Source organism: Chinchilla lanigera, unplaced genomic scaffold (assembly GCF_000276665.1).
Source record: "Chinchilla lanigera isolate Chin_1 unplaced genomic scaffold, ChiLan1.0 scaffold00064, whole genome shotgun sequence".
NCBI lineage: Eukaryota > Metazoa > Chordata > Mammalia > Rodentia > Chinchillidae > Chinchilla > Chinchilla lanigera.
Genome location: NW_004955465.1, coordinates 6,055,082 through 6,078,815, shown reverse-complemented (window position 1 = coordinate 6,078,815; position 23,734 = coordinate 6,055,082). Strand labels below are relative to the sequence as shown.

At 48.1% G+C, this 23,734-nt stretch overlaps 1 protein-coding gene across 1 annotated transcript in view; it reads left to right on the top strand.

Annotated features, from left to right (window-relative positions):
* The window catches only part of Bmp6 (bone morphogenetic protein 6), a gene marked incomplete in the record, with an annotated part of 147,655 nt that overhangs the window by 122,439 nt on the left and 1,482 nt on the right, over positions 1-23,734 (top strand). The window contains 4 exon segments of the mRNA XM_013521839.1: positions 7,654-7,802; positions 8,418-8,615; positions 22,452-22,528; positions 23,537-23,647. Of these exon segments, the coding sequence (XP_013377293.1) occupies positions 7,654-7,802; positions 8,418-8,615; positions 22,452-22,528; positions 23,537-23,647 (535 nt within the window).

Genomic DNA, 23,734 nt, shown 5'->3' with positions numbered 1-23,734 from the left:
TCCTAGAAACAGATTGCTCTGGTTGCGCACATCTCTCTTCAAGGATTTCTAGCTCTGCGGGAGACAGGCCCGATATTAGTGGTTAAGATTATTTTGTATAACAATCTTTTTTAAAGTAATAAATTAATATATTTTAACTGTTTCATTCCCCCATATTGGGCAAGGATGTGGAAATACAGGATTGGAGAATTAAGAGGAATAAGCTTTGGAAAAACCATGTTTAAAAGGTGGCAGAACTCTTTATCCCATCTGAGCTTGTCGTTAGGGTGGGTTGGGATAGACTCCAGCATTTGGAAGTATTATTTTGTTTAAGTGGCACTTTGGACTTGATCTTTCCTCTATTTTTTTTTTTTTTTTGTTTGTTTGTTTGTTTGTTTCCAGTACCGAGAATTGAACTCACAACCTCACGCATGCCAGGCTGGCACTGTGCCGCTGAGCTAAATCCCCAGCCCTGGACTTGATCTTTCCTATGATTTTGCTCATTAGCCTAACTTGCTAATTCCCAGAGTTTGAGACGATCATTATTTGGGAGCACCTTTGTCTGCTTTGCACTTTCTTAGGGAGAGCAGCAAGACGTCTTAGGAGGAGATGGCTTTGACCTGGAGTCTGCAAAGGCAGCAGAGGTAGCTCTGTCACAGTTAAGGAAGAGGGAAGTGCTTCGAGCCGTGGCGCACACACAGTACCCGGGGATCAGCAGTAACAAGCGGATCTTAGAACCCTCTAGAAGTGCAGTTCTCGGGCCCCACCCCAGGCTACTGAATCAGAAGCTCCAGTGTGAGGGACATTCACTGACATGGGTGAGGCATGCTGACATGGGTGAGGACCCCTGGGGCAATGGATAAGAACATGCACAATACTTGGGCCCATTGCCCTGGGTTCAAATCCCAGCTCTGAACTCACTGGCTGTGCGACTGAGCAAGCTACTTAGCCTCCTGGTGCCTCAGTTTCCCCCTGGTATCAGTAGTATGTATCAGTAGTATGTATCATTAGGATTTATGAGAAATTGACATCCATAGCAGTACTGGGAGCAGCCACATAGTCAACGCTGCATTAACATCAGCTATGGTAGTGTTCTGGCAGCCAGCGGGCTTGTACTGCTTTGTAAGATGACAGATCGAATCAAGGTGCCTTTGACGTCTGAAGCCTCTCTTTATACCATGCTAGTCATTGAGGTGAAAACAGTAATATCAAATGGTATGAAATTAACTAAAAGAGCTAATTGAATAATAACATTTATTCACTCTTGCTGCTCAAATCTGTGTGTGTGTGTGTAGCAGTTTACTCTGGTTTGTAATACTCAATTTTCAAATATTCTATTTCTTTTCTCCCTCTCAAGTGGTAAAAGTTTAAATAATATATATACTATACCTTACATAAAGAAACAGTACAAAATCAGGGCTTGATTATCTCATTTTTTCAGATGATTTTCTCACTTCCATTCTTCTTCTTTCCTTCCTTCTTGCTTAAAGAGAGTGTGTCAGTATAGGAATATTGTCTAGTATCTACATTTACCGTTAGCTCCAGACACAAATGCCAGGGGATGTGTTGCAAATAAATAAATAGACCACGGAATCACTTTAGCAAATATTTGATAATTTTCTTATTTTGATTGTGTGAATGCCACTTGATCAAAAATATTTTTCAAGTGTAATGGTTAGTGGTAAAACACAGCTCTATTTTGCCCAGGGTGGTGAGGTCTTCATGGGTTCAGTGTTTTGGGAAGGATCAAACCTAAAGAAGAGCAGCTCAGTACCTCCTGCCCTTTCCTGAGGGGAAAGGAGAGAAAGACGCCGTGCTTTGCACTTGGTGCCATGGGTCCGACGGGATGGCTTGGAGGCTGTGATGGAAAGGACTCCCCAGGGACAGCGGTCTTGATGCTAGCTGGCCCAGCTCTCCATGTCTGTGAATGGCGTGCTGGTCGGGCCACTTTAGCTCCAGGGGGAATCTTTCCTTTCTAGAAATCTTTAGTTAGGTTTACTGATTAGGAACTGGTCGCAGCATGAGGAAGATCGTGTCCTGGATCTGGAATGCCATCGAGAAGAATAACACTGCTCTGTCCACGGACTGGGTGAGCTTGCTCATGGTGTGGCATGGGGTCTTGTGTTAGCTAAGGATGAAATAGTGTATCAGTGCTTTCCAAATTATGTCTTTTAAGTTTCAAGAATTTCTTCCTAACTTGAATGGGAAAGTCTGAATAACCCAGTCGTGGTGATTTGGCTGGAGTAGGATCCTTTATTCAGCAGTGACATATGTCTTAGATGAGAACATCTTATCTCACCTCTGCCACGTTGGGATCTAGAAGAATGGTGTGCATCTCGTGTGAACGTGCATGTTTCTTGTATGTGTGGTGCTGGGGACAGCACCAAGGACCGTGCACATGCTAGGCAAGGGCTCTATCACTGAGCTGCAGCCCACCACACTTGAGGCTCAGCTTTTGCAGAGTAAGTGGACAGGGAAGGCCAAGGGTCTCTGAGGGAAAGAAAATAGACATGAGACAGCCCAGAACTGTTCTAGCGATTCGTTGTAAACAGTGTCTCTTAAATGCTTTGAGGGTGACCAGTGAGACTGCACCTGGAAGCTTAATTCATTGTACAGTCCCTCATCTTGGCTGTGTGAATGTGTATGTCTTAGTCTGTTTTGTACTGCTGTAACAGTGTCTAAGACTTGATATCTAACAGAACAGGATTGTTTTCTTTCGGCTTTTTGAGACAGGCTCTCATTGTATAGTTTAGATGGGCGTTGAACTCACTGGCTTTGCACTCATGGCAATCCTCCTGCCTCAGCCTCCTGAGTGCTGGGGTTACAGGTGTGCACCACTATGCCTGCTTCTAGAACAGAAATCTACTGGCCTATAGTTGTAGAGGCTGGAAGGCCAAGGGGGAGGTATCCTGTCTGTGAGGGCCTCTTTGTTGGGTTCTGTTGTAATGGAAGGTCAGAGGGCAAGAGAACACAGAGAAGAGAGCAAGAGGAAGGGGGTGAGTCATCCTCTTTCAGGAACCCACTTCTGTGACCCCTCCCACTCCAGTGATAATGCCCTTAATATACTCCAGCTGGCTTGACCCCACCATGCCTAACTGTCCCACTGGGCACCTTGGACCACTAGTGATGGTACAAATAGATCTAATCACTTATATAGGTCTTTTTACTAACACAAAAAAAGGAGCCCAACGGGACAGTCATGCATGTACAGCAGTGGTTCAAGCCCCCGGCTTGGAGACACAGATTACAACCCCATTGTGAACATGAACGTGAGTGTGTTCACAACTGTCCTCTTCAAGTTCCCACCCCTCAACACCACTGCACTGGAGACTGCGTTTCCAGCCCATGCATTTGGGAGGTACGTTGAACTGGAGCAGTGGGTTAGGCTGTTCTACTCGGAACACGTGGTGTTCTGCTGGGGGAGGGAGGAGCAGAGGTGACCAGAAGCTCACTGGGTGCAGTCTCAGCAGGACTGTCCACAGAAGGCATTAGCCAGAGAGGGTGGCTTCCTGCCTGCACCCCTTCTCACCCCCGCCGTGACTTGTTTGGCCCGCTCGTGATTCCCAGCCCTGTGTATCTTCATGCATTTGCCCCATCTAGCTGATTTGGCACTTATGTGCAGTGTATTTTGTTCCTACTCTGAGCTCTTGCTCAGGCTGTGTTCTGTATTCACTGGTGCTACTTGCTGCCTGTGGGATGGATCTCAAAACATGTGATGGCTGAGAGGTCAGCCTCTGTGTAAATTTGGTTTCCCTCCATGACTGTAAAAGGCCTCAGCATCACAATGGAGTCACTTAGGTCAAACCCTAGCAGAGTGGAGGCAGGAAGCCCTCAGGAAGGAACCTCTCTCATCCATATTCCTGTGACAAGAATCGCCGCAAGGAATTCCTCCAAACTGCACTATTCCAGATCAACCTTCCACATGGGGATACTTGCCTGAGAGTGGTGGTCTCTGCCAAAGAACTAGTGTCAGCCCTTGCAGTAAGCCCTCATCACCAGTGGTCTTTGTCTCACAACAGCCTACATGGAGGTCTCTCTTCTCTTTTGAAAGCTTCTTCTTGGGGCTGCGGGTGTAGCTCAGTGCTTTCTTAGCATGGCAAGACCCTGGTTTCCATCCCTAGAACCAATGAAACCAAAAGTAGAGTTTCCTCTTTCCTCATCCTCTTCTGAGGCACACTGGCCACCATCGCGTGCATGTCTCGGATTGCAGTCCCCTCCAGGCCCCAATAAACCCTTCATTTAGAGAGTTGATCTCTCTGTTGCTCAGTTCAAGTTGACAGCTGTGCGTGGCCCTGAGCTCTCTCTAGGGCTCAGCCCCTCAGCTGTAGGAAGTGCGGCGGGAATGCACTCTGCCTCCTCTGCTCATCCCGAGGGTAAGGGGTGCGCTTGGTGCAGTACTGCGCGGATTGAAAGCACACTGTAAATCTTGTCATTCTTCTATCCTACTTTGTGCAGTTGTTTTAAACTCTTGCATTACTTCCCTTGCAAATGACCTCAGCATTTTAGATCTCAGCATCTAAACTCAGGGCCACGTTGCTACCACTGGACCATAGAGATTTTTAATCTTCCAAGGTTTAGGTGTTGGACCACATATTTTTAACAGGAACCCTAAACATCAAGATCTGGCATGACTGTCACTGATCAGTTAGATAAGTGCTTCAGAAACAACATGAGTTCTTGGGAGCCCCTCCATAACTTCGGAGCACAGTTAGGACAGAAATTTGGCCCTTCATGTCCATGGATCACCACGAACCCTGTAGATCCCGCTGCTTTCACATAAGGATGCTTAATTCTTCATAGTGACTTTCTTTTGCCTTTGTCCCAAGTTTTGCTTTGGATTCTTCTCCCTGTCTCATCTCTGCCCCTCTCCTCTGTTTGCCTGCTGTCTCCTTTCGGGGTGGTGGTTTTCTGTTTCACCCCTTACCTTCCCTGTAATCACCTCTTAATTCCCTTATTGTAAAACCCACTCTTAAAAAAAAAAGCTTAGGGGCTGGGGATTTAGCTCAGCGGCAAAAGCGCCTGCCTGGCAAGCGCAAGGTCGTGAGTTCGGTTCCCGGTACCGGAGAAAAACCAAAAAAAAAAAAAAAAAGCTTATCCCATGTCTTCCTCCCAGGTACACCGCACTCAGACCTGGACCGTGTTTCTCTGCTCCCCTATCACAAGTGCTGAAAACAGGTGCATGCTGCACCTTTGAAGCCCTGTGAAGAACTGACCCTCCGTAGCGTTCTGCACTGCACCTTCTTGGCCTCAGGAGCAAGCACCTTGCTGGAGTTCTCTCTGGGTCTGGATCCTACAGAGCACCAGCCAGATTCTGCCCCTCTGACACCAACGTGTCCCATGCGTCCTTTGGGACTGGGGCCACTTTTCCCATAGTACCCTTCACAGCGTTTGTGTTATTTTTGGACTCGGGTCCAAACAGAACAGAACAAAATTTATGTCTGTCTGCCTCTGAACTTCAAAGCCTTGGACGCGCAGTCTCCTCTTGCTGTTTTCCATGCAACCCCTGGTCTCCCTGCTCCATTAGTGCTCCAGGCATGCGGGGGATGGGGGAGTTGTCCACAGGGGGTACAACACGTTTGTGTCAGGAGAGCTTTAAAGAGGACAGGCCCGAATGTCGCCCCCACAGGCTCTGCGAAGCAGCTGAGTAAACTGCTCTTAGCTGTGTCTACTGTTTATTTTCGGGAAAGATGACAATAGAGTTTCCTTCTAAAGCTAAGTAGCCGTGCAAGCAGGAAAAATGGCCTGTCCCCATCGAAGAAATAGAAAACTTTTCCCTTGAATGTTTGACTGGCCTCGTAAAAATAATTCGCAGACTAGAAATGAATTTAATTCATTTGTCACAGGCTGTCTTTGGTAATCTCAAAAGGGAGTGTGTCGATATGGGACATTTTTTTGAATCAAAACTAAGTCCTTTCACCTGTTCTTTCCCTAAGTTCTCTGCCTTGTGAGCTTGCAATTCTGGCTGCACGTCTGAGTCTCTGTTTCTCCAGCTGCAAAATGGAGATAATGTTATGTTACCACGTTTCCCCGAAAATAAGACCTAGCCAGAAAATAACCAGCCTGGAAAACTAGAAATCAAAAGCACCAGCCCCAAGCAGCCTGTTCTCGCCTTATTTGCCTTACAGAGGAGTCACTGAGCAAGAGAACAGTGGTGGCAGTGGTGGATTTTTAAGCCGTCTGGACTGAGTCCCTTCCCAGAGGCTGGGTGTGGCATTGACCATGTGTCCCGTTGTGACAGGCCTCAGGGCGTTTTAAATTTGGGGGCGTCTTGGATTTTTGAATCTTCAGATGAGGGATGCTCAGCCTGTTTCTAATGCTAATGATATTTTTACCTCTGTAAGGTATCACAGCAAAATACTTTAAGCATCAGAGGACTTTAATTTCTCTGTGGCCAAAATACAGCCCTCTTTGTGGGGAGAATCCGCAGCCACTTCGTTCTAGTGTAGAGGCCTGGGGGTGTGAACTGGGTTCAGATCGGCTCTGAAACACTTGAAGATGACCTCTGCTGACAAGTGAGAGAACAGAAAGAAACCCCCAACACACGCCATCTTTCCACAGCCCCTGGGCTTATGTTGGTCAAAAAGTGAAAATATAAAAATATTCTGTGCGAGGGGACAGGTCTGTAGTCCTAGCTTCTTGGAGGCTGAGGCAGGAAGATTATGTGAGCCCAGGAGTTTCGAGCCAGCCTGGGAAACGTAGCACGACCATTATCTCCAGTAGGGGGTGGGCAGGGAGACAGACAGAGAGACAGACAGGGAGAGGGAGAAGGGGAGGGAGATTGATTGATTCTCTTTGATGCAATGGAAAGAAAGGGCTCAGAGATCCCCAACAGTGGCTCACAACTGTGCTAGAAAGAACTTTAAGAGTAACTGAACTTCTGGTTGTTGTGGTGCACACCTGTAATCCACCTCCACCATGAGGCTGAGGCAGGAGGCTGAGGCAGGAGGATTGCTGCAAGGTTGAGGCCAGCCTGGGTACACAATAAGTTCCAGGCGAGCCTGGACTGCACAATGAGACCCTGTCTCAAACAAACAGAAAAGACTGAATACATACCCATCATTGTACAGTCTGCATGAGAAAAGTCTTGCCTCTCACCCCGGAGCGTTAGCAGAAAAGCACAGGTTACCGAGCAGTGTGATGCGGCTTCTCGTTTCTCCACACTTCCCAGGCACTGACAGGTGGTTTTCACATTCTAGCTTCCAAAATGATTTTTCAGCAAGACACAGTTTTGTAAACACTCCGTGGATCCTGACTGTACTCTCACTTTGCTCCTCGCTGCGTACTTTCCGTTTTAGAATTCACCAGCCAGAGAGTAAGCTCTGAACAACTGCATGAAAAATAAAGCAACGCAGTCATAAAATAAATGAGTAAATAGTAAAACAAATGAAGTGATATCGATTTGTAATTTTCCCTGATTTCAGGAAGGATTTGATCGGAGCAGCAGTAGTGAGGGTCTGGTGGAGGCTGCAGGAGCCCTGTGTGCTGGTGACCGCTCGTGTCTCTGGGGCGCCTTGTCATAGGCTGTCTCCCAGCTGTGTCACCATCTGTCCCCGTAGGGTCGCATGGGCGGTGTGCGCTGACTCTGGCATTTTTCACTCTGATGCCGGGGCGGACAGATCGGGACCTGCAGTGGGACGCCGGGCGAGTCACTGTGCCACGTGCTCTCTCTTTCAGAGACTCTGACCTGTTTTTGTTGGACACCCGAGTCGTGTGGGCCTCCGAAGAAGGCTGGCTGGAGTTTGACATCACGGCCACCAGCAACCTGTGGCTGGTGACGCCGCAGCACAACATGGGGCTCCAGCTGAGCGTGGTGACACAGGATGGTGAGCTGGGTCTCCGCGGTAGCGAAGTCTGGCCGGTGGTGCTTTATTCACTGCCCCTCTTGCAGTCGCGGTGGAGCCCTGGTTTATCGTCCCATCCTCGGCTCCGGGGTGACCTCATTTCCTGTTCCCTTGTGGCTGCCATTGGAAACCAAAACCCCCCCAGTGGGGATGTGGAGTCTGGCTTGGCCCACATCCCTCAGACCCAAGAGTAATGGTGGAGGAGCAGATTTCACGGCAGAGGCAGGGGGTGTTGAGAGAGAGGAAGACGGGAGCTTCCATGGCCCCCTCTCCTCCTGCAGTTGCAAAGCCCAGGGTCTTCATTTGCAGTCTGCTCCCTGATTGTGGAGAAATAAGATGAGAGGGGAGGAGGGTGCATGGATGAATAAGACCTGCAGACACAGGAGCGCGCCCAGAGCTCACCCACTCCTTGGAAGGAGTGTTTGGTTCTGCCCGTCTGAAGGGAGCCATTGCAGTCTGGGGAGCGCGTGAGGCTTCTTCCTCGCACCCATTCCTCATTATCAGCATGTGGGCTCCTGGGAAGGGTCACTGCATGGTGTCGCTGTGGGACTAAGATTCCGGGGAGTCAAGAGGGCCATGCTCTGGTTTGCATTCAAGGACTCCACATCAACCCCCGCGCGGCGGGCCTGGTGGGCAGAGACGGCCCTTACGACAAGCAGCCCTTCATGGTGGCCTTCTTCAAGGTGAGCGAGGTCCACGTGCGCACCGCCAGGTCCGCGCCCGGCCGGCGCCGCCAGCAGAGTCGCAATCGCTCCACCCAGTCCCAGGATGTGTCCCGGGTCTCCAGCGCTTCCGGTAGGTGTGAGCGCAGCCCCGCTGGCCTTGGTGAGAGTAGAGCTCCCACGGCTGGCTTCGGAAGTTGACAGCTCCTACTCAGCAAATGTGGTGGCCCGAGGTGTCCTTGCATGATGGCGAATTGTCACAGTCACGGAATATCTGAGTGGCCTCCTGGGGGCCACACAGCGGGATGCTTGTTATCCAAAGACCCGGGCTGCAGGCATCCTGACTGCCTCTTTCCCCAGAGGAGCATCTGTTTGGTTAGATGTGCCCATCTCCTATTTTATTCCCATCAAAATCATGGAAACACCTCAACTTTTATTTCTGGTTGTGTTCTTTAGCCCTGGGAGCTGCTGTGTGGTTGAGCAGCCCTTATCTGAAGTGCTTGGGGCCAGAAGTTTTACGTTTTCAGATTTTGGAATATTTGCATATACACACAAGATATCTTAGGGACAGGAGCCAACCCTCAATGCAAAGGTCAGTTACGTTTTGCAGATGCCTCGTACCCAGCCGGAACGTCATTTACGCAGCACTTGGAGAACACCTGTGCTTTGACTGGGACCCATCACATGTAGCCAGGGGTGGGGTTTCTCTCCTTGTGGCCTCGTGTTCGCACTCAGAAGGTTTCAAATTTTGGAGCTTTTCAGGTTTCAGATTTCCAGATTGGGCTGCTCGGCCGGGACACACAAACCTTGTGTGTTTGTGTAGCAGGGACTTGTGTTTATCAGTGCCCTTGGCTGGAAGGGATGGAAAGTAAACACCGACAGCCCTGGAAAATGGCTTTTATTGAACTGGGAAGTCCAAAGGTTCTGGCTGTTGGCTTGGCTGATCCACGGGCTCGGATGATGTTCGGAATCTCTCTTTCTCCTTTTCTATTTTCCTTTGTTGGTGGTGTTCTCAGAAAGAGTCTCTCTGTGTGGACGCAAGAAGGCAGCCCAGAGTTCCAGGGTTTGTCACCCTTGGCAATCTCAACCGCAGATGGAGAAAGAGCCCCCCTTTCATTGCAGTTTTGGCAGAAGGCAGGGGCCTGGCTTGCATCCTGCACACCCCCATCCCCGGGCTCCCTGCTGCCTGGTTGATGCTCTGGTTGGCCAGGCCACATTGTATGCATGTGTCTAGGGCCAGGGGTGGGTCCACCTCTGTATACCTGAAGCAGGCCAGGCCACAGGGCAAGAGAGAAGAAACAGCCCCTGCTGCTTTTGTCTCTGATCCATGTCTCTTGAGGCGTCCCACCCATACCGTGCCCTGCGGGAGGGGGCATGCACCACTGTGGCAGCACAGCGGGGGGGGGGAACCTGCCCTCCTGACGGCCATTCATGCAGCTGTTAGGTAGAATTCAATTCACACCCTTACATTTCTGTCTCCCCAGCCAGTGCCTGCAAGTCCTGGGTTTCCCTTGGCCATTTAAGTAGCCTGGGGAATCAAGAAGGAAGCAGAAGTTTCGGTAGGATTTGCAGTCAGAGAACTCGCACACCTTGTTGCTACCCTTCGACTCTGGACAAACCTAATCTTTTCAGATTCAGCACTGACATCTGTAAAGTGGGGAGGATGAGTGCTTTGCAGATTAGTTGGTATTAAATGAAATTCAGTCCATCTGGCCAAAAATGGCACTCAAAGACGTGTTATATCCAACTGTAAGAAGTAAATTCTTGGGTGGATGTGTGCCAAAAGTAAAATACTGCTGGAAGACACATTTATTTTTCCAGGTGGCTATTTATAAATGTCACTCTCATGACCCAGAAAGAGTTAATGCAACTCCCCAAAGTACCAGGTTTTTCTCTGGGGAGAAGTATCTCCTAAATTTTAGGCTCTGACTATATGAGCTGTCTCTTTCCCTGGTAACTTGACGATGGAACTCGAGACCCACCACCCAGCGTGATGTGACATTGTGTTTCTGGTCTTCCTGGTGTTTCTTGGAAGCCCTGCCCGCATGCGTGTTCCTGTATGTACCACTACGAACAATCAGGGCGGGGGTTTAAAAAGAGAAGGAGGGAGAGAAGTGCCTGGTTTCTTTTATTCACTTCAGAGGCAGCTTGCGGAGCAGAGTTAAGGAGCTGCGGTTCCCTCAGGGGCACGATGGTGGCGTCTGCCAGTGGTGGGCTTGAAGTGATTTATGACCTGCGGTCACTTGGTTCTGGGACCTCAGACACGGAGGCATCTCTTGAAATGCTGATTGCTTTTTAAACTTAAAAATCTCACTTGATTAATTCAACACCCACCCTACCAGCCCAATATTAGATGCAAACCAATTTTTTTAAATTGAGAAAACATGTTGCTGATTTGGATTTCAGCAGCGTCACCCAATTATTATTTTCCAAGTCTCTTTCAGTTCTTTTTTTTTTTCAATTTGATGAGTCAAAATTAAATATGGACATTAAAGTTGATCTAATTTATAATAAGATGCAAATGTCTCGGTTTCATTTTGGACTCCCCACCCCCTACCTCCCAAGCCAGTGCTTTCCCGATTTCCTTTTAGCAGGCCTAAGATGAAAGAGTTTGCACCAAATCCCTGTGTTCTCACATATTTGCAAGTCCCCAGGATGTACTGCAGCAGAGGATCCTCTCTCCTTCTGTCTTGTAAGCCCCTCCCCAATGAGGAGAAGCTGTTCACATTTGACTCGGGGTACTAATTTATGTATTTGGCTCTTTATTCTTCTGTAAAGGGGAGCGGATAGGCAGAAGAAGCGATTTCTCTCCGAGAAAGGATTTCCAGAAAGCTGGCTACCTGGAGAATCAGGCGTATGGTCTTAGCCTCTCCTCCCCGTGCCTGGGACGCCACAGGTTGCTGGTCCTTAGAGAACCAGGCCCAGGTTGCTGAGATGGAAAAGCACGGTCCCTGGTGTGACTCCTTCCGGCTTTCCCCTTGCAAATCTCTCAGAGGGCTGAAGGGAAAAATTACTTTGCCTCTGCTGCCCCCGCCGTGTGTTCCCAGGCAACTGATACTTCTCTACCAAAGCAGCCACCTTCCAAAGAAGCCCACCAGGCATTGTCTTGCACCTGGGTAAAGAACTTAACATCATTTATCAGACTGGTTGCCATGGGGTGAAATGTAAGGAAATCAGTGGTGGTTTCGGGAGCTGAGCTGTGCACGTCTGAGACCCAACTGGTCCACTAATAAGGGAGGAGCCGAGAGCCCATCTAACACCTCCCCACCACGCGAGGTCTACGCTAACATTCGTAGTTGGCTTTCAAGCCGGACTTTGCCAGCTTGTGTGCTGGACAGTGGGTTTGGACAGTGTTCCTGGACCCTTGCTTCTGTGCAGCTGCATGCTGCCCTGGAATGCTGATGCTGCCAGGCCGCTCCTCTCCTGTGGGCTTGCACGGCCACTGGGAAGCATCACAGTTTTTACACATTTGCCTGGTGCTGGGCCAAGCCACACTGTGCAGCCCCCCAGGAGTTCTAATGCATCTGGTGATTCTTTTCTCGGCCTTGGGTTCTGACCATCTCCTGCATCTGTGACACCTGCCTTTGGGTTCTTTGGCTCTATTTTAGGCATCTCTCTCTAGGTGCTGCCCTCTCCCTCTGTGATGGTCTCCCTCTTAGAGTTCGTTATAGTAATCCCCGGACTCATGAATGAGTTCCATTCCATTCTGGGACAATGTTCATAAGGCAGATTGGTTCATAATTCTGACAAAGTGAGTCTTACATACCTTCAAAACAAATATATGATGTAAAGTATAAAACAAACACGCACACACAGAAATACTGTAGGTAAACTTTTTACTTTTACAGTTACCTTAAAAGGTGGGGTAGTACAGTACAATTGGCATCTAGGGGGTTGCATAAAGTGAATGCACTAGAAGAGTCGCGGTTCTAGCTGCAGGGGGAGGGCAGGTAGATCTTCAGATCACCTGCATCAGCAACAGGAGTTGGAAGGCAAGGTGGAATTTTGCTCCCACCTGATGCCAATGACACTGAATTTTCAATGGGCTCAACTGTGTCAATTCTGTCTGTTTGTAATCTGAGGTCCATTCATATCCGTGAAAGTTCATAATTTGAATGTTCCTTAAGTTGGGGGGCTTGCTATATTTTGTCCTCTGGGGGACTGCACTTCCGTTTGGTTGATCCATTTTGAGATCTATGAATAATGGCCTTGAAGGCTAATTCCCTTTGATGATTCTAGACTGTGATCCAACTACTTCTTCAAGATCTTTCCAAGACCTCTCTAAGAAGGAAGAGGTGGATGACACTATTTGAAATTACTAACAAGGCAGGTTCTCTGTTGCTGACCTAGTAACTTAGAATTAGTCTTCATTTTGTCAGATGAGTTAGGATATTGTCTGTGACCTTCAACGGCTCATGTAAAATCAGAGCGACCTCTCTTATTCTTGTTCATGTTGTCACCGTCCCACTCTGCCAGCTGTCTACAAACCAGCTGTGATCCCATGTGCTCTTGGGCACAAGTCTGAGGAGGACAGCTCCAGTACTACGTGTGAGCATTTCTTGGAGTAAGACCCTTTTCCATCTCTTTCCCACCCATCCAAGCAAGCATCTTTAAGGATGTTGGGGAAAATGTGGCTTTAGGAAGGTTAGGTGCACTGTGGACCTTCTTGCTGATAATTCTGATCTCCTAGCCCTGGAACCTGACAGTGGGGACAAAGGCGTGTGCTTCCAGCGTGACAGAGGTAACAAGAATTCATCGCCTACAGAATTCATCTCTTTGAGTACTTTTTTATGGCTGTGCAATCTTTGCTATAGATTTCAAGGAACTGCAACCCGCAGACTGGGGGTCTGATTTTTATGGTGTCCCAGTACTTATCTTTGAGTCCCTGGGTGTCAAAGCTGTGTGAACATCTCGGGGAGGATGGACATGTTTTAGGACTGCAAAATTACAGTCACTGGTTCTTCACAGGGGTTGGAAATTTTATTTTGTCATTTTGATCTTAAATTAAAATTGTAGGGCCTGTAGCTTGGTTTCCAGATGTATTGGTTAAGAAATAGGGGCTCAGCTGGGCGTGGTGGCATGTTCCTGTAATCCCAGCACTCGGGAGGCTGAGGCAGGAGGATCATTGTGAGTTTGAGACCAGTCTGGGCTACAAAGTGAGCTCAAGGCCAGCCTGAACTGCAGACCGAGACCCTGTCTCAAAAAGACAAAAATAAAATAAAATAAAATAAAGGCTTGTTCAGAACATGCTAAATGAAATCAAATCTTAATTCTCCATAGATATGAAGAGCAGGTGTAGGGTTAATGATTGAAAAGTTAGAAACATTTTAAACCCTATTTTTCTCAGGCTTGACTCTCCTTCCCCACTGAATCTCTTGAGGATGATGATCATCAAGGAGTGAGATGGGGTAGAAAGTTCCTTTTCCTTCCACATGCTCCCTAGAACCCCACTTGTGAATGTGCAGATGGCCGGTGAGGGGAGAAGGTAATACAGGTTGAGCATCTCTAACCTGAAAACCCAAAATCCAAGATGCTCCAAAATCTGAAACTTTTTGAGCCTTACGTCAGCACTCAAGAAGTTTTAGCTTATGGGTGTTTTGATCAGTGACTCTCACTTTGGTAAAGGCTATGCATACAACCCAAACTCTGAAATGCTTCTGGTCCCAAAGGTCTTCGACACGGAACACTCAGCCTGTAATAAAAAGAGGTAAGCCAGGGACCAACCCTGAGAGGGTGCGGGGCCCAGGAGACTGCTCCACCTAGGAAGTGAGAAAGCGCTTCGCACACGGGATCTTTGAGCTCAGTCTAATGGGAGATTTTGTCTATGTTTAAAGACAGTTGGTTCCATACTGCAGTTAAGACAAAAGTTGAGAAGAGACCAAAGTCCCCCCCCAATTAAACGGCATCCTGTGAGACTTTGACATCTTGGAACAACAATAAAAATGTGGCCACAAGTGATGATGCTTCAGGTTGTAAACAAAACCTAGACTCTGGAAAGCAAATTGTGCCCCACCCTGTGGATGGCAGACATCCAAATCTCAGTGTGCTCCCCTGGCCTCCCCTGGTGACTGTGACACAAGGAGCCTCCTGTGTGTCCCTCAATGGTGGTATTGATCGTGCGAGGTGAGTGGGAGCCAGAGACTTGTTTTGGATAAGACGGGCTGATAAGGCCGTGGAAAGAGCAGCCAGGCTGATGAAGACAGAGGTGCCATTTTACCAGCCAGTACTTTGTCCTGGCCATCCCCATTCTAGGAGAGAAGGGACATGAAAGTAGTCAATTGTTCCCTCTAAAAAACAAGCTTCCTCTGGGAAGAGTGTGCGGCCTGAGCTCAGAAAGGCTGAGGAGGACAACTTGGAGCAGGCCATTCTGTCCCGAGCCACAGTGCTAGTTATTTTCCTGTGTCACCTGCTGAGCTGAGTCAGCTCATGGTAGCCTATGGTGACTCCTCTGCTCGGAAAGGACAGCGGGTGGGCTGCCTGGGACTTGGGCTGGGCTTTAACAGCTGTGACACAGGTGCTTCCATGACCTGGAGCTCCTTGTGATGTTCACGTCTGCAGCCGGGAGGTGGCCTGAGAGTCAGGGAGGTGGTTGTGTCTTCTCTGCAGGTCCAGGCTACTCCCTCTGTGAGTCTCCTGCCCTCAGGTGACAGGGAAGCCTGTGCATCCTGGGCTTTTGCTGTGTGGAGTGGTCCAAGCTCTTCTCCCATTGGATCCTTTGCCCTTGGCTATGTGTATGGATACAAACAGGGCTGGATGACTTAACCCACGTATTCTCCTTAGGGCTTGGGGTGTGAGCCCCTCAATTCAACATAGAGCCACTGTGCATTTGGCATGGATGCTACCTGGGGTGATGTAGTCCAGCCAGCTGCTCCCTGAGGGTCGGGGCACCCTGTCCCTGCTGTGCTGGATGTGAGTGTTTCTCCCTGAGTCTGTTATGTGTTATAATATGTTACTTCCCCTGCTCTCCCGCCTCCCTCCCTCCATCTTGTGGTCCTCCTCTCTTTTGCAAAAGATCTCTCTCTTTCTATCTTTATGCTTTGTATTAACTTTTATTTTGCTCTTTATTTATATTTTGGGTTTCTCGTATAAGACAAGCCGTGCAGTATTCTAGTTTGTGTGTTTGATTTATTTCATGTAGCATTATGGCCTCGAGGTACAGCCGTGTTCCTACAAATGACTCATTTATCCTCCTTTATGGCACAGTAGTTCTGTTATGTGCAAATACATCGTCTGCATCCATTCATCTGTTGATGAACAAAACTTAGCTATTATGAGTTGTGCTGCCTAGCGCTAGGGGGAGGGTCTTGTGAAGAATCTGCCCTTAGGGTGTGTTAGAAAGAAACACACAGGAGGGAAGATTAGATTTGACTCATGGCTTCCGAGGCTCCAGTCCATGGTCACTGGCTCCATTGCTTTGGGCCCAAGGCAGAGCAGCACATCGTGGCGACAAGAGCACACGGCAGAGGAGGCTGCTGGCCTGGGATGGCCAGGAAGCAAGAAGAGAGAAAGGAAGGGACCTGGGCCCCTGTCCCTTTCAAAGGCATAGCCACAGTGAGCTGGCTCCCTCCCACTGGGTCTCACCTTCTGGTGCTCCCACCCTCCCCACAGCACCATGAGCTGCTAATCTGGCCTTTAATGCACGACCTTTGAAGACATTTAAGATCCAAACCATAATGTGGAAAATAAGCAGGTCTGCCTTGGGTCATATGTGCATTAATTTTGATTGACACCCATTTGTACACATTTATGAGTAAAATATGATGTTCTGGGTATACATAGAGTGGTGTACAGAGGGTAGTGACCCATTCAGAGTAATTAGCATATCCATCCGCTATTAGCATCAGTAGTTAGCATATCCATTAGCATATCCTTCAGCTTTTATCATTTCTTTATGGTGAGTGCATTCAAATTCCTCTCTTCTATTTTGAGATCTATATTATATATAATAGGTTATATATTATACATACATTTAATATACTGTATATTATATAATATGTGTATAATTTATATAGTATGCACAAATATATGAAATATAAAATATTACCTATACTATTATATAGTATATATAATATGCTATATATATTATATATTACAGACATTCCTCATTTAATAAGTTCCATTCCTGCAACTAGATCTTAAACAAATTGGTCGCTAAATGAGGAATTGTGTATAGTATGTATGTTACAACAAAGAACAAAGAATTAAGAACAAAGAAATGGTCAAAGGAAACTCCAGCTTAATGACATTGCTTTTGCTTACCTGTTACATGCGGTACTTCAATGTCTAACAAGATACAAACTTACAGCCCTGTTCACTACCATCAGCAAAAATTACAGGGCTGCAGAAACAAGGTGTACTCCACAAGAAAAGACATTGAGACTCTATAATCAAGAGGTGTGGGGGGCTGGGGATTTAGCTCAGCCGCAAAAGCGCCTGCCTGGCAAGCGCAAGGTCATGAGTTCGGTTCCCAGTACCAGAGAAAAACCAAAAAAAAAAGAAAAAAGAGGTGTGGAACTGTACAAAAAAGAAAGATGGGTCACAAGTCTGAGTGGCCAGTCATAAGTCCAAATGGTCATTAAACAGGTGCAGAAGACAGTTCCTGTTCTTCTGAGTGACTGGAAGCTCAAACACCCATGGCGAGGGAAAGTTTCTGTCCTGATTAAAGTAGGCCAGGGAGTAACCTTCTGACTAGGGAAGAAATTTGTCAGGGGGTTTTTAAGGTTGTTAGATTTCATTACCCGATCTCTTAACAGGGCTTTGTGTTTTGTTTTGTTTTGTTTGCCAGACTCTCCTGCGGCTGAGCCCTGTTTGTGCAGGTTACTCTGGGTAAACACTTGGGCCTCGCCTGGCCTGACCAGAGTCCTGTCTTGCCCTGTCCTGTCCACTCCCGCGTGAGCGGATTGTGTGAGTGATGGGAGGGCCAGGCTGCACTTTAGATCGATTCTGATGATTCCCATGGTTTGGGCACAGATGCGCTGTGAGCTGGACACTGTGGACAGCGGCCCTCAGGAGTCCTGTCATTAGCCTCGTCTGTGTCTTTCATTCATCCCGTCTCTCTAGCTTTCCCACTTCCTGTCTCCCCTGCCCTTGGTCAGTGTGCTACCTGCCCATCTCCCACTGAAATAGATCTATTGTTAAATTATAGCTGCATAATGTTTTATTGGCCACCTTCAGACTTCTCCTCTAACAAATATCAAGGGTGGTGGGGTGAGGAGAAGGTTCCTTGGCAGTGTGTCGACCCATCAAAACAGAAAACAAAAAGCAGCACATGGGTCAGTGTGATTCCAAGTAAAACCCAGGGCACCAACCCCTGTGGGGCAGAAACAAGTGTCCTGGGGAGCGTCGGCCTTCGCAAATACATAGACCCCTTCGCCAGCACTCAGCACGGAATCATGAGAAAACCAGAGTGTGGCCTGAGAGTATCTGTAGGAAGAAAAACAGGAGGGTTGAATTCCTCCCTTTCCTCTCTCTGGCCCCAATCCTTTCTTAAAGACAAGAATGCCAGTGTCTAGCACTGAAAGAAATAGCTGTTCTTTCTGAGAAAGTTCTCTTTGTTGCACATCAAGGGAGCCAGATCAACAGCAGGTCCGCAGGCAGCGGAACTGTTAGGAAGTTGGAAGTGAAGTCCTTTGACCGTGTCACTTTGATTCCACTGAGTGGGAAAAGAAACCAGAGCTCAACATGTGACAAGGTGGTCCTTGTCCGTGTTCTGACAGCAATTCCCAAACACCAACCAGGCCACCTACAGTTTAGTTCAATTCTGTTACAAGCCAGTTGGAGTGAGTGTAGACCCCATAGATTAAAGGACAAAGTCCTCAACAAGATCCCTACTTCAGACACCAGTCACAGGAGAGGTCCCTGGGCCACCCACATTTCTGACTGACTTTCCTATAAATATGGGGATCCCAGGTTCCTTCTTCTATGGTGGACGCTTTGCTAGAACAACTTCTAGAGCGCAAGAAAGCTCCATGCTTTGTCTAAAGTTTTATTATGATGGCCACAATTCTCTAGGAACAGCCAAAGGAAGAAGCTGATGGAAGAAGGTAACGACTGGGACTCAGTGTGCACCCCGTCTCTGGGGTCGCCATTCTCTCAACATCAAAATGGTCACCAACCAGTTTGCATGGCTATGACAAAAGAGCCAAGTCTGGACACTTCCTAAGAAAAAGAGGTTTATTTTTGCTCATGGTTTTGGAGGCTAAAAAGTCCAGTCATTAGTAGAACACAGACACTCCTGTCACTCAGGAAATTCCAATAGTTTTCTGCCAAGGTCTGAGGACCGACACCAAACATATTCTTGATTATTTCACACTGCTCTGTTTGCCTGACTCCAGAAGGAACATTTGTAGATGTGCTTTTTCTATAGCCAATTATTCCAAAATTGAGTTTTGGGAAAGTTTGGTCCCCTGCAGAGAGAAGACATTTTAACGGAAGCTTAGTTTGGTGGAACCCAGGCAGATGGAGGTTGCACGAGCACGTTCCAGATGAGGCGATGGAAGGGATCACCTTCAAGGGACACTGTCCTCAGGAGTGCAAGGGAACCAGGGCCATGGAGTCTTTAGGAGATTGACCTCCTGCATGCAGCTGGCAGGAAAGGAGAGAGAGTGGTGGGCAGAGTTCAGGCCTGGGGCCACCCCTCATTGCAGAGGGAAGTATCTAGCTGTGTGCCCGCAGCCTCCACCACTGTTCCTGGAATACGCTATAGGGGCCACACATTGTCATTCCCACAGTGCAGAATATTCTCCCCTAAGTAGCCTTCTTCACTCCCAAGGTTCCTGCCAGTATCTGCTTTGAATGTGGCTTAACAGAGAGCAAGACCAGCCAGTCCTGTGAGATAGCAAGTGTGTTCCTCTGCTGTGCCTGCCTATCCTTCTAATTACTGAGTAAGAAGAATTCAGCTACTCAGGACTCGTATTAGTCAAAGGTCCCCAGAAAAACAGACCAGAGGTTGGAGGGACAGGGGAGATGCGTCATGCGTATTGGTTTGCATGGTTAGGTTGTGGAGGCCAAGAAGTGTACGATATGCTGTGTGCATGCCAGAGAACCAGGAGAGAGTGGTGTCCAACGGCCCGTGTGCCAGTCAGGTGGGTTGATAAGTCCTGGAATCCAAAGGCTGGAGAGCCAGGAGCTGCGATGTCTCAGAGCAGAACACAGATGACCCAGCTCAAGAGGAGAGAGAAACTGCCCTTCCTCCAAATGTTGCTTCTGTTTGGACCCTCACTGGATTGGCTGATATGCATATCAGTGATCTTTTCTACCTGGTCCATTGATTCAAAGGCTAATATTTTTAGCAACACCCTCACAGACACATCCAGAAGTAATATTTTACCCCATATGGGGGCACCCCTTAATCCAGCCTCGGTGATACACAACATTAAACATCACCGGGCTCTTGGGGCCATGCAGTAGCCTCAGACTCTCACTTAAAAACAGTTTAAGGCCATCAGGGACCTCCTCCAATCAACAAAAGGGCTGAAGAAACAAACTCAAACCAAAGTCCAGCCCGGAGAGAGTAGCAGAGACGATGTTCTTTGGATACCACCTCGGGCTGCTGTCCCAGACCGCGGCTGCCATTCCTGATTTAGCCTTGGAGTCACTCCCTCGAGGTAAATACTACAGGCGGAGGCGTCTGACTGGCTTTGATGCAGGCATGAGCCCAGTCTGCAGCTGCTGGAGGACCAGGCCAGAAACTGTCATGGGAAAGGGGGCTCTGATTCCCACCTGTGCAGGAGCTCGCCCCAAATGAGGAGCGTTTCTGCAAGCGAGGTAACCAAAACATATGTGCGCTATCCACAGCTAGGCATAAGAGTCTACATTGATGGCATCAGTTTCAGCTATCAGCGAATTTTCAAATGTGTCTTTTTGTTAATTTTGCCCTCAGTCTGCTTTGTGTTCCTTTGTAAGCAGCTTTCTTTTGATCTCAGAATAATGTTTGAGAATTTCTCTGTGTGTTTCATATATATGGGAATTTACTTAGGAGTTCTGCGAAGGACCCCTTGTGCCTTTTCATGTAAAGATGTTTGCCTTTCTTCCGTTCTAGAAAATCCTCGGCTCTTGTGTCTCCAAATATTGCTTCTCTCCCTATTACTGTCCTTAAAATTACTATTAAAAATGTTGGTGTTTCTCTTCTTCCTTATCTCTTTACAGACCATGCCTTCTGGCCATTTGATGCTATCCTGTGTTTGAAGGGGTTTCTTCAAAAATGTTGTCCAGGTCTTTCTCTCATCAGTTAGTCTGATCTGATGTTTAGCTCATCTATTTCACTTTTGTTTTCAATGATTATTGTTTTTATTAAGTTCCATCTGGTACTTTTTCACATCTACCTGTTCTTTTTTCATAACTGCCTGATTCTTTTCCCATGGTAATTTTGCTTTAGCCCTTCTTTTGTCTTTTCCATTGTTTCAGACATTCTTCCTTCTTAGCCTTGTCCTGAGATTACACTTCCATGCAGCCCCTGGGGTCCTATATCTCCTCTTTCCTGCATGCCAGCTCTCCCTATGAGAATATTTCTTTGTGTGGCTGATTCTTTGTTGTTACATTCAGTAAGAGGTTTTCACCTTGTCCTGTGAGGGTGGTTGAGCCTGAAAGAGCCCCTGGTGCTTTGCATTGTGAGCATTTCCCTCCAGTGTGCTTCTGCCTCTGCTTTCCTGGGTTCATCTTCAGGCAGATCTCTGAGATCTGCCTGAGCACAAGTGAGGAGGATGAATACATTTAGAATGTGTCGGCTACTTCAAAGAGTTGGTGTGTCTCTTCCCAGTATGGGATACTGGCCTGAGTTGGTTCTGTGTGTCTCTTCCTTACAAAAGCATGGAATCTACAAGCTCGCGCTTCTGATGCAGGGCCAGAAGCCCAGGAGTACAAGTATGGAAGTCCAGTTCCAACAGACACTGGACAAATGGGTAACTCACCGGCTTCTGCAACTGACAAGGCAGAGATAGTAGGACCAGGGCTCTGAATCACTGGTGTCTGTGTCAGAGGAAGAATTCGTCTCCAGTCTTCGCTTCCCCCTGAATCTTCTCTGCCCTCTTTGGACATAATTCAAACACAACTACCAGATCAGTGAGTCCTTCCGAGTCACAGTTCTAAGTATGTCACTCCTAACTCAGCAGCCTGCAGAGACCCCCTTTGTACCTGGGTAGAAAGTCCAAATCATTGTGGTTGACTGTAGGTCGTTCACGTCTTCAGCTCTGTCACTTTCTTCCATAGCCTCCAATTCATTCCAACAGAACTATTCTCTTTTCCTCTCCTGCCCTGAACTGTCCTTTCTCTGAACCCCAGTGGCATTACCAGTGGCCCTAGCCCACTGCATTTCTATTCAGAGCTGTATTTGATTTATGTATGTACATGTCTCATACCAGGGCAGGTCTCATAAGTGAGTTGCTCAGGGTAGGTACATAATCTTCAGCTCATTCCTGAGTGGAAGTGGCTTTGGTGTTATTGCTTTAGTGCAACAAAAGGACTCATTCCCGGCAGTGGGGCTGGAGCACAAAGCAAGAGATCCTGGTCACCACAGTGTCCCTCTCTGCCCCATTCCCAGGGCTCCTGGTTGAGTCCCACTTCATAGCACTTCCTTCAGGGTGCGCTCCTGGCTCGGTGGGACAGTGAATCCTGCCTGGCACAGCCACCTGTTGATGAGGACGTGTTACCTCCCAAATCCTACAGACCTCTCAGCACACCTCTGCTGGCTTGGCAGGGTGCATAACACAGATCTACTTGTTTAAAGATGTTCATTCGAGTCTGTAGGGTCCTGGGGACTGACCCTGGAGTGGGCAGAGTGGAGTAAGGAAAGCGTTTATGCACACATGGGGAATGCCCCCCGCCCATGGGAGCTGCTGTGTTTTGGACAGGGGTCGTTTTCACAGCTCCACTGAGCCTATCACAGCACCTGGCACGTGGCACACACTCCAGGCCAGTTTTACATGAAGGAATGAATGAGTTAATGTGTGCATCTTTTGATCTCCTCTGACAGATTACAACAGCAGTGAATTAAAAACAGCCTGCAGGAAGCATGAGCTTTATGTGAGCTTCCAAGACCTGGGGTGGCAGGTGAGTTCTCGGGACAGTGAGGGCGAAGGCATTTCTCGGCAGCTCCTTCTTTCCTGGATGGTGGGTGACAGCTGTCGTCAAGGGCCAGAGCTTCAGGGCCGACACAGTGCACCCTGCAAAATCCCAGGCACCCTCACAGTCAAGAGCGAGGCGCCTCTCTGGGGCTCCCAAGCTCCGAGATCCCTCAGATTTGGTGCCCACATTCCCCAGTGCTCTGACCTCGTTCCTTCAGAGCCCACACAGCACATATTTGGTCATTTAAACAATTTTTGTGTTGAAACAGGGCTGGAAAAAGTAATCTAATTGTTATCTTCTGGAGTAGCTATGAATTGGCTCACCCAAAGTATCCAAAAGAGAGCATGAAGGTTTCGCCCCATTGCTGAGAGCACCACTAATTTGTAAGAAAAGAAACTTAACTACAGGCGATGAGCCCTCATTTCTATATGCAGGTGATACTACTTTGATAGCACCAGAGGCAGCTCAGGAGGGTCTCGTGGGTCCCATGACAGACGATCCCTGGTATTTGACTTAGGATTCTTTTCAACTTGATGACGGCATCAAGGAAACTGCCCTCTGAATTGTGAACGTTAATCTTTCTGGGCTGGCAGTCACGGTCCAGTCCTCTCTCATGATGCTGGGATCATGAGGGGAAGGGACACTACAGTGTGCTGTGCCGCTAAGCTGGGATGTCCTGTAGGTTAGGTTGACTAAGTGCATTTCTGATGTACGGTGGTGTCACCAGCCGGAAGTCTAGGAGCACCTGTCCATGAAGACAGCCATCTGTACTGTTACTGGCCTAGCAGCAGAGAGCAGCCAGAGCCATGTGGTCCAGCCAGGTTCACACCCCAGCTTTCGCCCCTTCCACGTGGATTTGGACAAATGCCAAATCTTCCCCGTCTCCTAACCTCTCCAGCATGTATACCACTTTCTCACGGGGTTCTGAGCACAGGTGGTGCGGGAGCGAGCGTGTGTTCATCTTTTGTTGCTTCCTTTTGCTTTAAAATCAAGGACTGGATCATTGCGCCCAAGGGCTACGCTGCCAATTACTGTGACGGAGAATGCTCCTTCCCGCTCAATGCACACATGAACGCCACCAACCACGCCATCGTGCAGACCCTGGTGAGCCCTCCGGTTTTTACTGTGTGGGTGGAACAAAGCCCACGCCCGGTGTCATCATTTCTAACAGTGTGCTCTGTTCCTGGCACA